This window comes from Hemicordylus capensis, chromosome 1 (assembly GCF_027244095.1).
Source record: "Hemicordylus capensis ecotype Gifberg chromosome 1, rHemCap1.1.pri, whole genome shotgun sequence".
Classification (NCBI taxonomy): domain Eukaryota; kingdom Metazoa; phylum Chordata; class Lepidosauria; order Squamata; family Cordylidae; genus Hemicordylus; species Hemicordylus capensis.
This window is the reverse complement of record NC_069657.1, coordinates 446,913,761-446,927,946: the sequence shown is the minus strand read 5'-3', so window position 1 is coordinate 446,927,946 and position 14,186 is coordinate 446,913,761. Positions and strand designations below refer to the sequence as shown.

Here is a 14,186-nt window from a genome sequence, read left to right as displayed (position 1 = left end):
AGTCAGTGTAGACAGTACTGAGCTCGTTGGAGCAAACGTCTGACTCTGTATAAGACAGCTTCCTCTGTTCTGGAGCATGTCTGCTTGTATGCACTTGGGCATCTCTCCTGTAAGCAGGAGTCCTTTTGCAGAGTTCCTGATCACGTAGAGAGATAGTTATGTACAAAGGCACATTGCAGAGATGTGCTGAGATACATGTATAGCTGAGGCCGGATGAGCATTGCACCGTCATATGTGCATTCAGTCAAAATTCCCAAATGTCTGTACAGGGCTGTGAGTTTTGTGTCCCCGGTGGTTTTGTAGTCTTATGCTTGGGCTCAGTATTACCTGCTCCCTCCCTCCCTCCCTGCTAGAGAATTCCACTGAAAATGAACATCTACTCCACAGAGCAGCAGCATGACATGCAGTGGTTTAGAGCATTCGAAATCTGGGGAGAGGAAGTGTGAAAGGGTGGTGCTTTTTCTTCCTATGCCTGTTTAGCATGTTGGAAGTGGAGACCACACATCTCTCCCCACTAGGAACCATTATGTAGTGATCTGGAGCCATGGGTGTAGCGTCCATTTGATGAAGGGGTGCAAATGCCACTGGGCCCGTTGCCTCACCCCCGTGGACCCGGCTGGAGAGAAGCTGGTGCACCGGCGTGCTGGCTGGGGAGAAGCCTGCCCGCCACTGCCACAGGTAACTAGAGGGGGAAGCGCCGCCGCGGCGGGGCTGGGAAGTAGGGGGCATGGCTGGGGGGCGCGGGGAGCCCCCAAAACAACTTTGTCCCCGGCCACCGGGAGTCTCCCTACACCCTTCTGGAGTACATGCATTTTCCAGATGCACATGCTCAGCCCTGGACAACCTAAACTTGTGCGGGGACAGGCAGTATATTTCCTCTTCTCACTCATCTGAGATTCATCTGAGGCTCTCAGGACAAGGCCTGCTCCAATTAAGTCACTGGCTTTTAATGGCTCCTACTCCAACTCCTCAGAGATGGTCCAAGATATCCAGATGGTCTTCTCTCAGGGAGAAATAATATAACAATAAGCAAAATAATTGACAGCTTGCTTCCCTTTCTTGCTACCCCAAAATATGCCACTTGAGGTGGGCTACCTCACCCAGCCAAGTGTCCAGTTCAAATGGCCTCTGGCCACTGGGAGCTGCGAATCAGACTGGCTGGAAAACATTGCTATGACGTTAGGGTCTCTGTAACACACCCTTGGCTTATCACAATATTGTTAGATAAGCCCAGATTCCGGGAGGACCCAGGCGTGGGGTGGGGAGAGGGTGTGTGAACCAGAAGCAGGTACAGGGTCCGAACCAGGCAGGGATCAAGTACCAAGGCAGGGGTTTTAGTTCATGAGGGCCAGGGGTATATAGTCACAAGCAAACAGTCCAGAGCAACAGTCAAGGACTGGGGCCTGGAGCTTTCTCTGATGGGCTGCTTTGCTGCGGCAGAAAGTGCCTGAAGTCCAGCCGTGTTGAGCCCTGCACCAAAGGGTGGCTTTTCCAGGAGGCACATGAAGCGCAGTAACTGCAGATCGTCAGCAAAAAAAGCGGAATAGTGCCATTGGCTGTATGGATGGCACCTTTTGTCACCGTCCTGACGTCGCTCTAAATGGTTCAGCCGTATGAATTCGCCCCCCAGTCTAAGTATTGCGGAGCTACATGTAAAATCGCTATGTAGAAAAAAAAAGCCTCCAGGTTAGGCAGCGTCCTCACACAAGAGACTGAGGAGCAAGCTTTGTAGGGCCTGTTGGCTGGGGATTGGCTCCCCGGAGTCAGCTGACTGAGTGCGCCAGCAGCTGGTACTGCAGCCAAGATGGCGCCCTTGAAGCACAGGCTCAGTCATATATATGCTGGGCTTGCCGTAGAAACAGCACTGGTGAGGTGTGTGTGTGTGAGAGAGAAAGATGAGATGGGGAGACAATGTTAAGGAGGGAGCAGATGATTGGACCTTTTTTACTTGTTTGTGTCACTCCAAGTTTGGAAAATTTCATGGTCGCGGGGAGGTCTCTTAGGAGACCTCCATGGCGTGTTCTCAATAATCTCTTCCTAGGCTCAAAAGGGATACACAGTAAAGGTGGTGATTGCAGTGTGCTGTGAGAGGAGTGTCTTGCCAAGGGTGCCCGTTATGTGGCAACCATTCTGCAGACAGGTGAAATGTTGTTATGTGGTGGAGTGCTCACCTCACACACTTGGTTGCTTAATTCTTCCTCCTTAGCTGTACCCTTCTCCTGAATCTCTCATACATTAGTAATTCTGGATCGACTGTTAAGACCTCGCTAGGAGGTAAAATGGTCAGTCAATAGCTTTCATAATTAATCAAGTGCTAATAGACAAATTAGAAATTGTGTTTCTTCAAACCGGGAGGTAAATTACTCGTGGATTTTAACCGTCTTGCTAGCCTGCCTTAACTGACTCTCTCTCTCCCCCTCCCTCCCTTCCTCTGTCTCTCCCCCTCTCCAAAAAGAAATAGCAAAAATTCAAACTTGTTTTTCATCTGAGCAAATGAAGAAAAATAATGCATTTTATAATCCAGTAAATCAATGAGGCCGTAATTTGTTTTTTGTTTTTTATTTGCTATGTAGGAAATCAATTCTAGCCTTTACAACAGTTGAAGACGTTATGAAGGAAGTCATTTGCCAAATTATAGGACGTAACACATTTATTGGTTACTGTAGGTTAGGAATTTTGGCATTGCAAATGCTGCAATATAATCTACTGCCCCAGCAAGAAGCTGTATGAAATACAGATCATATGGTGAAACTGTAATGCATCATTTGCTATTAGTGGACTGGTAATAATTACCAGTTTCAAAGCTGCTTTTTTTTCTCCCATGTAATCTTTACTCTCCGCCGTTACAGCCTTTCTCATTGACATTATGATTATACCAGCTGCCCTTCTGATCCAGAATATCTAGTTGATGGGAATGCTAAAATGCAATTACAAAAACTGTATGTTGTATCCTCATTATAAGGTGCAGTGTTATTTCCACTGACCTAATACATAAGCTAGCAAAGCAGGGGAACATTTCATTGTTAGCATACCAGAGGCGGATGGCATCATTGCTGTCAGTTGTTAAAAGAATCCTGTGTATAAAAGCAAAATAAAACAAAACAAAGCCACGTTGCCCACTGTCTGCGGTCTTCGATTCCCCTGCCCTCTCCCTGCCTCTTTACCCTGGTGGAACTCCCCTCCCTGCTCCCTCCTGGAGCCCACAAAACAAGCATTTGGGAATCTGCAAGTCCAATTGCATTTTCCCTCTTCCAGAAGATGTGCTATTTGTCTGCGGCTGCCTTCCGATGCCCCATGCTAAACATTGCAATGTGGTTCATTAAAATGCTGGCATTGGTGGAAGAATGAAACATTAAATATTATTCCAAAGGCTTTTTAAAGCGACCAAAATGTTAAATACCTGCCAGAAATGGCTGAATCGCACTCTTTCTCTGTGTTTGTGTTTTACTCACCGCATTCAGATTGTCAGACTAAATGTATAATAATAGAGAAACCTGAAGCTGCAGAAGAGCGGGGGAAAAGCCCTCGGTGTGAGTCGCAATAGACATAACTATAAGTCTGCCTGCCTGTCATTTCCCAAAGTCATTTATTCAACACATTGTATAATGAAAATCCCCTTATAAAGCTTTTCCTCTTCTTCTTTGAAGTGAGGAGGAAAACAAGAACAATGCAGATCACTTGATAGGGACTTCAGTGTTTTCTTTCAAATCCATCCACTTCATATTTTCCCCTCCTTCCTCTTCACCCGCACGTCCATTAGGCATATGTTTGGAAACCTAATTTTGGCATCTACTGTCTAATCTTGTAAAAAAAGATTTGCCCACAAGTGAGTTCTATTGAGTGAGATTATAAACACCACTGTAAAGTAAATTACAGGTCAGCCTGCAAGTACATTGCACAGTCAAATATCATTGTAAGTCTTGCTTCTTGTTTGAGGACGAGGGGTGTGTGTGTGTGTGTGTGTGTACGTGTTCAGTAGCAAACCTGGGCAGCTTTTGTGTTTCCAGAATGACTAAGTAGTTAACTTCACAATCAGCTGTCAAGATCTGCATTTCTATTCCTCTTCACTATCATTTCAATTTCCCAACTGTTCTTGGTGAAAAACAGTGCGTGAAACAGAACAATGCAGATTAACCTCTCCATTAAAAAGTAAACAACAAAAGTATTTTCTCCTCCTATGAAACTGTTGTACACCAAATTAGAACATGGTCCATCTTGTGTAGGATTGGCTACCCTCACTGGGGAGAGGCCAAAGCTTATGGGTTTGGGGTTTGTTTGAGGGGTTTTTTTGCTTATGCAAAATTCCAGATTCTATTCCTGTTGAAAGGGTCAGCAGGTGATGGGAAAGACCTCTGTCTGAGAGTCAGGTTTGATAGTACTGGGCTAGATGGACCAATGGGCTGACTCAGTAGAAGGCAACATCAAGTGTTCATATGGCAGCAACTTTCCAAGGTTTCAGGCAGAGATCTCCCTGATGCTGAGGGTTGAGCCTGGTATCTTGTGCCTGCAGAACACGTGCTTTATCAACAAGCTGCAATTCCTTCCATTTTTCTAAGCAGCTGCCTTATGCTGTGAGGACCATTGGTCCATCTAGTGGTTCCACACAACCTGGCAGTCACGTTTGTCTGATTGCACCAATGTTTCCTGCAGCAGTAATGTAACTGGTCACCCATCCTTAAACCACCATATATTTGCAATGGGGAATTGTGGCAAGTCAGGGTTCTCATGTACTTGTATTCAGTTATTTAAATAGGTTTGACTTCAGGGCTAAATAAATTGCATTCTAGGTAGATACAAAAAGGGTTTGCTGGTGTATTCTCATAACCTCTTTATATTATCTTTGAGAAAATTGTCTAATGTCTCAGTCTTTGGAAAAGGGAGAAGGGAGGATCGGGGAAACTATAGACCAGTCAGGTAAGCTCTGGTCTGTACCAGGGAAGGTTCTAGAACAGATTATGAAGCAGTCAGTCTGTAAGCATTTGATAACAGTGTAGAGATTAGTAGAAGCAAGCACGAATTCATCAAGAATAAATCCTTTTTATTATCAAAATAATAATCTTTTCTCTTGTTTTAATTAGTATACTAGCTTAGTGGATTGTGGGAATGCTGTAGATGTAATTTATCTTGATTTCAGCAGAGAATTTGACAAAGTTCCCCATGATATTTGGGGTAGCAAATTGGTTAAATGCAACCTAAAGGATAATGCCTTCAGGAAGCTTCAGAACTGATTGGAAAACCATACTGAATGCTCATCTATGGCTTCTTCAAACTGGAGAGAGAGAGTGTGTTTGTATATACCATCCTTTATCCTAAGACCCTAGAGTGGTTTTGAGTGAAATGACAGAGGGTGGGTGGAATCCTCATCCGATTTGCAGATGACACATCACTGTGAGGAATTGGAAGACTGGAATAAAATTCAAAATGGCCTGAAACTAACAAAATGAAATTCAGCAGAGACAAATGCAAAGTTCTGCATGTAGGCAAAAAGGAAATCAAATGCAGGGTATAGAGTGGGAATACCTGGCTTGGCAGTAATCAAGGTGAAAAGGATCTTGGGATTGCAGTTGATCACAAGTTGAACATGATTTAGCAATGTGATACAGTTGCAAAATACGATTTTTGGTGGAATTAAAAGAATCATTGTTTCCAAAGCACACACAAAAATAAGTGTTTTAATTTGTTCTGCGCTAGTCAGACTTCATCTGGAGTACTGTGCCCGGTTCCGGATGCCATGCTTTAAGAAGGATGTAGACAAACTGGAATGAATTGGGGAGGTGGCGGAGTGGAGGGGGATGGTCAAGGATCTCGACAATAAATCCTGTTTTCCTCTTGAAAATAATGGTTATCCATCGCACAGCTCCATTTGCACAAGAGCACTTTTGCACAACTTCGTCAGCCATTGTATTTTAACATACTGTATTTTCTAAGTTTCATTTTCCAAACTGCCAATTTAAAACAGCACCTGAAAGTTAGGGGACTTTTTAGTATAGATAGCTTTCCTTTCCTTTGCTTCTAGTGAAAGATCTGGCACTTTAGGCCCTGATTCTGCAAGATATGCAAGTAGCCTCGTTATGTATATTTAGAAGCAAGTCCCATTTATTTTATTGGTTAGGATAATGTTTTTAGGCTACAATCATTTGTACTCTTACTTGTGAGTAGGTCCTTTGATTGATTTACTTCCAAGTAAGCATCAATAGGACTTGGCTGTGCAATATTAAACATTGTTACTTGGAAGAAAGTCATACTAAAATAATTGGGAATAAGTTCTAAGCATTCTTGGCTCTTCAGATAATTTATTCGGAGTTAATCGCAATGAATCTCATTGAAAATTAGTCATGCTAGCTTAAAATTTATCTTGTTGCAGGCCTACAGGTGAACTCCTTTTAAGATTTGCAGTGTGTGGTAGGGATGTGCACAGAACTGGCGGGGGCCGGTTCGAAGGTGGGGTGGGACAACTTTAAGGGCAGGGGAGGGTGCGCTTACCCCTCCCTCTGCTTCCCCCTCTGCCGGCGCTCGCTTGATAACCTGTCCGATGGGGCAGCAGTGTACCTCCCTGCTGCCTTGTCCGCTCTTCAGACCAAAAGTAGGTGGAAGTAGCTCGTGCATGTGTGCGTGTCAGTGCACGCCCACACACATTGTGCGCACTTGACGTGTGCGAGTTACTTCTGCCTATTTCTGGTCCAAAAAAACGGACGGGGCGGCAGGGAGGTATGCTGCCACCCCATTGGACCAGTTTTCAAGCGAGCACCAGTGGGGGGAAAGTGGGGGGTGGGAGTGAGCACCCTCCCCCCAACCCATAACATTGCCCCACCCCTGCCTTTGGACCCTCCGAACTTCCCGTGCCTGTAAAACTCTGCCTGTAAAAGGGCCTCCAAACAGGTTTGTGCACATCCCTAGTGTGTGGCTATGATCCTCAAACAACTGCTTTTAGAGTAATCCCTGTAAGAGTAGATGCTCCCGAACTTAGAATAGAATCTTAAAGCTACTCCCAAACACACTTACTAGGGAGTAAGCCCCGTTGTAGATAGTGGAATTGATTTCTGAGTGAGCATGCATAGGATTATGTTGTCCATATGTGTCAGTGTACATTGGTCTGTGATTGGGGCCCTAGTTATTTTCTGAAAGCATCTGTTCATTCATTCTAATGGTTATGTATTCAAATATCACTTCCATTAACACGTTGGAAGAAAATTACCTGCAAGAAAAACTGATTAAGCCTCAGTGATTGTCAATCATTCAGGAAGACATTCAGTGACTAAACACTGATGCTACCATTGTGTTATTTTTCAGGTAAAGATGAACCCAGCAGCTACACGTGTACAACTTGTAAACAGCCATTCAACAGCGCCTGGTTTCTCTTGCAACATGCACAGAATACTCATGGATTAAGAATCTACTTAGAAAGTGAACATGGAAGCCCCCTGACACCACGGGTTGGTATCCCATCAGGACTAGGTGCAGAATGTCCTTCCCAGCCACCACTCCATGGGATTCATATTGCAGACAATAATCCCTTTAACCTACTCAGAATACCCGGATCAGTAGCAAGAGAAGCTTCGGGTCTTGGAGAAGGGCGTTTCCCCCCCACGCCGCCTTTGTTTAGTCCCCCTCCAAGACATCACTTGGATTCACATCGCATAGAACGCCTGGGTGCCGAAGAAATGGCTCTTGCAACCCATCACCCCAGTGCCTTCGACAGGGTGCTGCGACTCAATCCCATGGCCATGGAGCCTCCAGCTATGGATTTCTCTAGGCGGCTTAGAGAGTTAGCGGGAAACACCTCTAGTCCGCCATTGTCACCGAACCGGCCCAGTCCTATGCAAAGGTTACTGCAACCATTCCAGCCAGGCAGCAAGCCACCATTTCTGGCAACGCCCCCTCTTCCTCCTCTTCAGTCTGCTCCTCCCCCGTCCCAACCTTCCATCAAATCCAAGTCCTGTGAATTTTGTGGGAAAACCTTCAAGTTTCAGAGTAACTTAGTCGTTCACCGTAGGAGCCACACTGGAGAGAAACCGTACAAGTGCAACCTTTGCGACCACGCATGCACTCAAGCAAGCAAGCTTAAGCGCCACATGAAAACCCATATGCACAAATCCTCCCCCATGACGGTGAAGTCAGATGACGGCCTCTCCACAGCCAGTTCCCCAGAGCCTGGAACCAGTGACCTGGTTGGCAGTGCAAGCAGTGCCCTCAAATCTGTAGTGGCTAAATTTAAGAGTGAGAATGACTCCAATATGATTCCAGAAAATGGGGATGAAGAAGAGGAGGAGGAGGAGGAGGAAGAAGAGGAGGAAGAGGAAGAAGAGGAGGAGGATTTGACTGAAAATGAAAGGCCAGACTATGGGTTTGGCATTAATCTAGAAGCAGCTCGTCACCACGAAAACAACTCCCGGTCTGTTGAGGAGAACCGTTCCTTGCCAGATGTCATGCAGGGGATGGTCCTAAGTTCCATGCAGCACTTCAGCGAGGCCTTCCATCAGGTCCTTGGAGAGAAACATAAACGAGGGCACTTGTCCGAATCTGAGGTGCATAGAGACACTTGCGATGAAGACTCAGTAGCTGGTGAATCTGATCGCATCGATGACGGTGCTATTAACGGTCGGGGCTGTTCCCCTGGTGAATCTGCCTCTGGAGGTTTGTCAAAAAAGCTGCTCTTGGGTAGTCCCAGCTCCCTAAGCCCTTTCTCCAAACGCATCAAACTTGAAAAGGAGTTTGACCTCCCCGCAACGGCTATGCCTAACACTGAAAATGTTTACTCCCAGTGGCTAGCTGGGTACGCTGCCTCTAGACAGCTAAAAGATCCATTCCTCAGTTTCGGAGACTCCCGACAATCGCCTTTTGCTTCCTCATCAGAACACTCCTCCGAAAATGGAAGTTTACGCTTCTCAACGCCTCCTGGGGAGATGGATGGAGGGATATCAGGCCGCAGCGGTACAGGAAGTGGAGGGAGCACCCCGCATATTAGTGGCCCGGGCCCTGGAAGGCCTAGTTCAAAAGAGGGCAGACGCAGCGACACTTGTGAGTACTGTGGGAAAGTCTTCAAGAACTGTAGTAACCTCACTGTCCACAGGAGGAGCCACACTGGGGAAAGGCCTTATAAATGTGAGCTGTGTAACTACGCCTGCGCCCAGAGTAGCAAACTCACCAGGCACATGAAAACGCATGGTCAGGTGGGGAAGGACGTTTACAAATGTGAAATTTGTAAGATGCCTTTTAGCGTGTACAGTACCCTGGAAAAACACATGAAAAAATGGCACAGTGATCGAGTCTTGAATAATGACATAAAAACTGAATAGAGGTATATTAACATGTCCCCCTCTCCTCCCTTTCCCTAACTTTCACCCAGCCCCCATGTAGAGATTTTCTAGTCCCTTGTGAGTAAAATATTGGAAGCTAAGGATGATAATAAGAAAGTGCTTGTCACCAGCACACCTGTTTTCGTTTCCCTTTTTCTTTTCGTTCCTTTCTTTTTGTTTTTACCATTTGAATGCATGATCTGTATTGGGGCAATACTACGCAAACTTTGAGCCTTTCTCTTGTGCAATAATTTACATGTTGTGTATGTTTATTAATTTTTTTAAAAAATTAGACAGCATGTATGGTATGTTATGGCTGTTTTTAAAAATTGTCCCCTGATTCGTTGCTGAGCAAAGAAACAAAAATAACAAGACAGACACACACTCAAATTCAGACAGCCCCATGGCTGTTTCAACTATTGTTCTGGGGAGGAGGGGAAACTTTGAGAAAATTTAAGGAAAACAAAACGACAACAAAAATTTTTTTTTTTAACAGAACCAACCATGCTGCATACATTCTGTAACACATATCATGTACAGTTTTGTTTTGAAACGTATAGAAGAAAATTTAATTTGAATTAACACTCTATGGACAGACAGATAACACTGGAAAGGGAAAAAAGCCCTTGGTGTTACCTTGATTTCTGTCTTTAAAAGGATTTAACATATCAGTTGTTTTTTGGGAGGGAAAAGAACAAAAAAGGCCTTTAATTGAAAAATAAGGACATGAACTAAAAGGTAAATTTGTACTATCATTTGGTTTAAAACGGAAATCTGAGTGCCTTGAATCTATTTAAGCCATGTTGGTGGCAAACTCTACTTGTTCTAAACTTGTAGCTCAACTTCCGCACTGGGCAATGTAAAGGAGTCCTTAGGACCCAGCCGATAATCTATATTGTATTTCTCACAACAGTGGCTACCTAAAAAAAAAAAAAATTAAGAAAACCCAATAAGTCCTAGTTAATCATCATTCGATTCCCTTCCGCCCTTTTTGACTAAAAAGATAATGGTCAAGTAACTCAAACCGATTCCATTCCAGGAAGGAGTTGAAAGGAAAAAACAAAGAAAGCAGGACGTTCTTTGTGCCCCCCCCCCCAATCCCCTCCCCCATGCTGTGCCCCTTCCCACCATTTTGGGGAAAAAAATAATTATTAAAAAGTGTGAAGTGTGCAGACGGCCTTGAAAGGTGTTAAAATACTTTAGGAAGAAAATTTTCATTAGGAAGATTTTTAACAATATCTTTGAGTGACTATGGCACACAAAGAAAAGAAAGAGAAAAGGAATGAGAACAATTCAGTCCAGATTCACTTGGTTGTCAACTTGACAATCAGCTTAGAAACTTGCAACCTTGCATACCTTATATCTATCTATTGACCTCTCTATATAGGGAAAGACGTATAAACAGTCTGGCAATAATATTTTACCGAGTGTAACACATAGCAAAAAAAAAATAGTGACTTATTAGCACAATGTGGTACTGTTTGCCATTTAAAACTAAGAACAGGTTATAAGCTAATATTGATATGATGATGATTAACTATGAACTATTAAGATTTGCCTTGAAGTGTGACATTCTGAAAAAAGAAAGATAATTTAAAAAGAGTAGCAGTATGTGTCTGTGCTCCCTAAAAGTTGTACTTCATTTTTTTTAAAATAACATGCTATGTGCTAGTTGTGTTGACATGGAAAAAGGATTCATTGTTTTTATGATTAAGCTAGCATCTGCCCCGTTGGATGTTCACATAGCACTTGACTCTGCCTGTCGTGTCTGCATCTTTTTCCTTTAATCAGAGGTACACAGGTTGAGTATAAAAAACTTTTAAGACTGCTCAGATAGGACAATTTAAATGCACTGTACAATTTTCCCAGTTTACAGGTCTATACTTTTAAGGGAAAAATTGCAAGATTAAATGAAAAAAAAAATTAAAAAATTGAGCATGATCTCACTGATGAGCATATAAAAACTCTGCCAGCTTGCCGTTTTACTTGACTAAAGACTGGGACGCAACATTACGGCGCTGTGAAATGGGAACAGGTCCTACAATGATATTAAAAATAATGAACGATTGCTCTCACTCCTACAGTGCAAGGATGTTTGGTTTTTTCTGTTTTGTTTCTTTTTGTACAAAACTTTTTAAGATATAAATGTTATGAAATTTTTTAAAGAAAAATACTTCATTATGTTTAGGGGAGGGGAAAAAACCCTTGTATTTTAGGGTTGCTTGTCTTGGTAGTGTACAAGACCTGTTCTTCATTGAAAAACCAGTAGTGGAAAATCCTATGCCTTGGATATACACACAACTCTTCAGGTTGTAACATAAAATGCATCGGGGGAAAGGTTTAAGAATATATAGTACTTAATTATAGGAAAATGCACACTCCTGTTGGTTCCTATGCTAAGCAGAAAAAAAAAAAAGAAAAACACATTTATGGTCTCTTTTTTCTGTAATTTCTAGAATGGTATTTGAATTTAATGTTCACCTAGAGTAGGCACTATAGTATTTATAATGAAGCTTGTATTTTTAACTGTTGCTTGTTTCTCTTTTAAAAAAGGTATCAATGTACCTTTTTTTTGGTAGTGGAAAAAACACACACAAACACAAACAGGCTGCCACGGTATATTTTTTTAATTTGGCAGGATAATATAGTGCAAATTATTTGTATGTTTCAAAAAAAATGAGAAAGAAAGTGTGACCTTGTACAGATTAGAGGCCATATAATGGCTGTTTTTTGGGGGGAAACAAACAAACAATAAGACCTGTTTTGAATGTCGCACTAAATGAGCATTGCAGAGGGTTGTACATATCAAGGTTCTTTTGGGGGTCCCTTTGTTTTCTGCTGCCATATTGTATGCAGTACTGCAAGGTGATGATGTTGGTTTGTTCTGTAGTGTGCTCTTTGGTCCCTTTCTCTTCTTCTCTTATCCCTTTACATTCCAGCATCTTAAAACTTCATATGCAGTTGAAAAAAAAATGAAAAGAAAAAATAAGAAAAAAAATAGAACGAAAGGGGGGGAAAATTAAAAGGTTCTGCAGGATTTTTTTTCCATTGCCAAAAAGAAAAAATTAAAATGGTGCTTTATATATTTAGATTGGAAAGGATTTCATATGCAAAGCATATTAAAAAAATAGAGAGCCCTGCTGGAGTCGATACCTTTTTTTGTATATGGCAATGCAAAATATTTTGTTATTATCGGCCTTTTCTATTCCTGTAATGAAAGCTGTTTGTCGTAACTTGAAATTTTATCTTTTACTATGGAAGTCACTATTTATTATTGCTTACGCCCTCTGTTCAGAACAGAGGCGTTGGATTTGAGCTTTTATTTTTCTTTTATTTTTCTTTTTTAATTTTTTTATTATTTAGATGACCAAAGGTCATTTGCAACCTGGCTCTTTTATTGTATTTTTTTTCCTAGTCTTTGTTAATTTCTATTGGGAAAACCACTGTCTATGTTTTTTGGGGTATTTTTTTTTTAATTGGGCAGTTGTCTGCGTTATCCTGTTCATTCACCCATTTTGTCCCTTAATTGAAAAAAAAAAGAATAAAAATAAAAAAAATTGCTTAAAGTACATACCATAAGCTTTGCGTGTCCTCATTTGACACACTCTGTAAATTTCCCTCAGCAAGAGAGAAGCAGCTTTTAAGAGAAGGCCAGTGGGTTTTCTTCATGGGGGCATTTTGATGTATATAGCCTAAAGGCCCAGACAGCTCCCTATTTATATCACAATAAAATGCTTTGCCCCGGGAAGAGTGTCTTTGGTCTTATATTGAGGGCAAAATTTGTTTTGTTTTTTTCAACCGTGGGAACTTTTATTTTCCATCTGGATGTTTCTCCCCCCAACCCCCTCAAGAATGCATTTAGCTAAAGTCTAAAAGGTGAACTGATTGGTGAACTGATTCATATTTGTCTGTGAAAGGGATTCTTGCTCAGCCATCCCTTTTGCACCACTACGCACAATCACAGACAAGCTCCAATCTGAAACAATATATGCAACTCCCTCCCTGTGTGGCAGCCCTCCCCACAACACCCTCCCTTCCTCGCCCATCTTAATATATAGACAAAAAACCCAATGTGACAGGTGAATTGGAAAGGTCTGATCTCTGCTATGCCACCCAGTGTTGTAGCAAAAGCAGAAACTGCTCACAGGTGCACATGCACGCACATGGAGTTGTATACCGGCGTGTGCATTGCACGTCCTAGATCAGACCCAAGTTGGCCCGACCACTCTTGACCACAGTTGTCTGGTTGGAAAGAAATCAGGGGTGGGGGCTACTCTTCCTTTTATGGATAGGTTTTATCAAATGGATAGGTTTTATCAAAACGTTGTGTATACATTGTCTTTAAATATCTGGACTCTGGTTCTGATTACATATATATATATATATATATTTTTCCTCCTGAGAGGTCTGTATATGTTGTCAAGTTTTACGAATACTGCATGTTGCAGCATCTATTTGCTTTATTAAAAACACATACCTCTGTGATACCGTCTCTTGCTCTTCCTGGCGCAGTGGAATTGAGTATTTCTCGCTTTCCCTTTTTATTTGTAAACATTGCTACATTTGTATTTTGATAACTTTTTTTTGGGGGGGGGCTTATTTTAACCCTTTGTTTCCCCAAGAGACATCACTTTTTTTAGAAGAAGAAATACTCCAATATTGCCTGTATGTCCACACTCAGACTTTTGCATGGGCTAGTTCTGACACTGACTCTGCCCTGAAGGACTCTTATGCCCCATACCACATCACGGTTCAGTTGAACATTGGCTGAACACCAGTGCACAACTGATCTTTATGAGCAACATCACAGCCTGGACCAGAGCTTCTCTGACCTTGTTAAGACAACACTCAAGCAACATTCAGTTACTTTAAAAAAATATTTTTAGGAGG

The 14,186-nt window shown here is 42.4% G+C and overlaps 1 protein-coding gene across 7 annotated transcripts in view; it reads left to right on the top strand.

Annotated features, from left to right (window-relative positions):
* The window catches only part of BCL11A (BCL11 transcription factor A), a 213,068-nt gene that overhangs the window by 182,264 nt on the left and 16,618 nt on the right, over positions 1-14,186 (top strand). For 2 of the 7 annotated variants that reach the window (XR_008306339.1, XM_053246843.1), the window contains exon 3: positions 7,291-9,018. Coding sequence is in view for 6 of the 7 variants with exons in the window: in XM_053246843.1 (XP_053102818.1) it covers positions 7,291-9,018 (1,728 nt within the window). In the remaining variant the exon portion in view is untranslated. Of the gene's footprint in view, positions 1-7,290; positions 13,782-14,186 lie in introns of those variants that run through there. The other 5 variants (XM_053246809.1, XM_053246815.1, XM_053246832.1 and 2 more) reach the window with 3 other exon arrangements.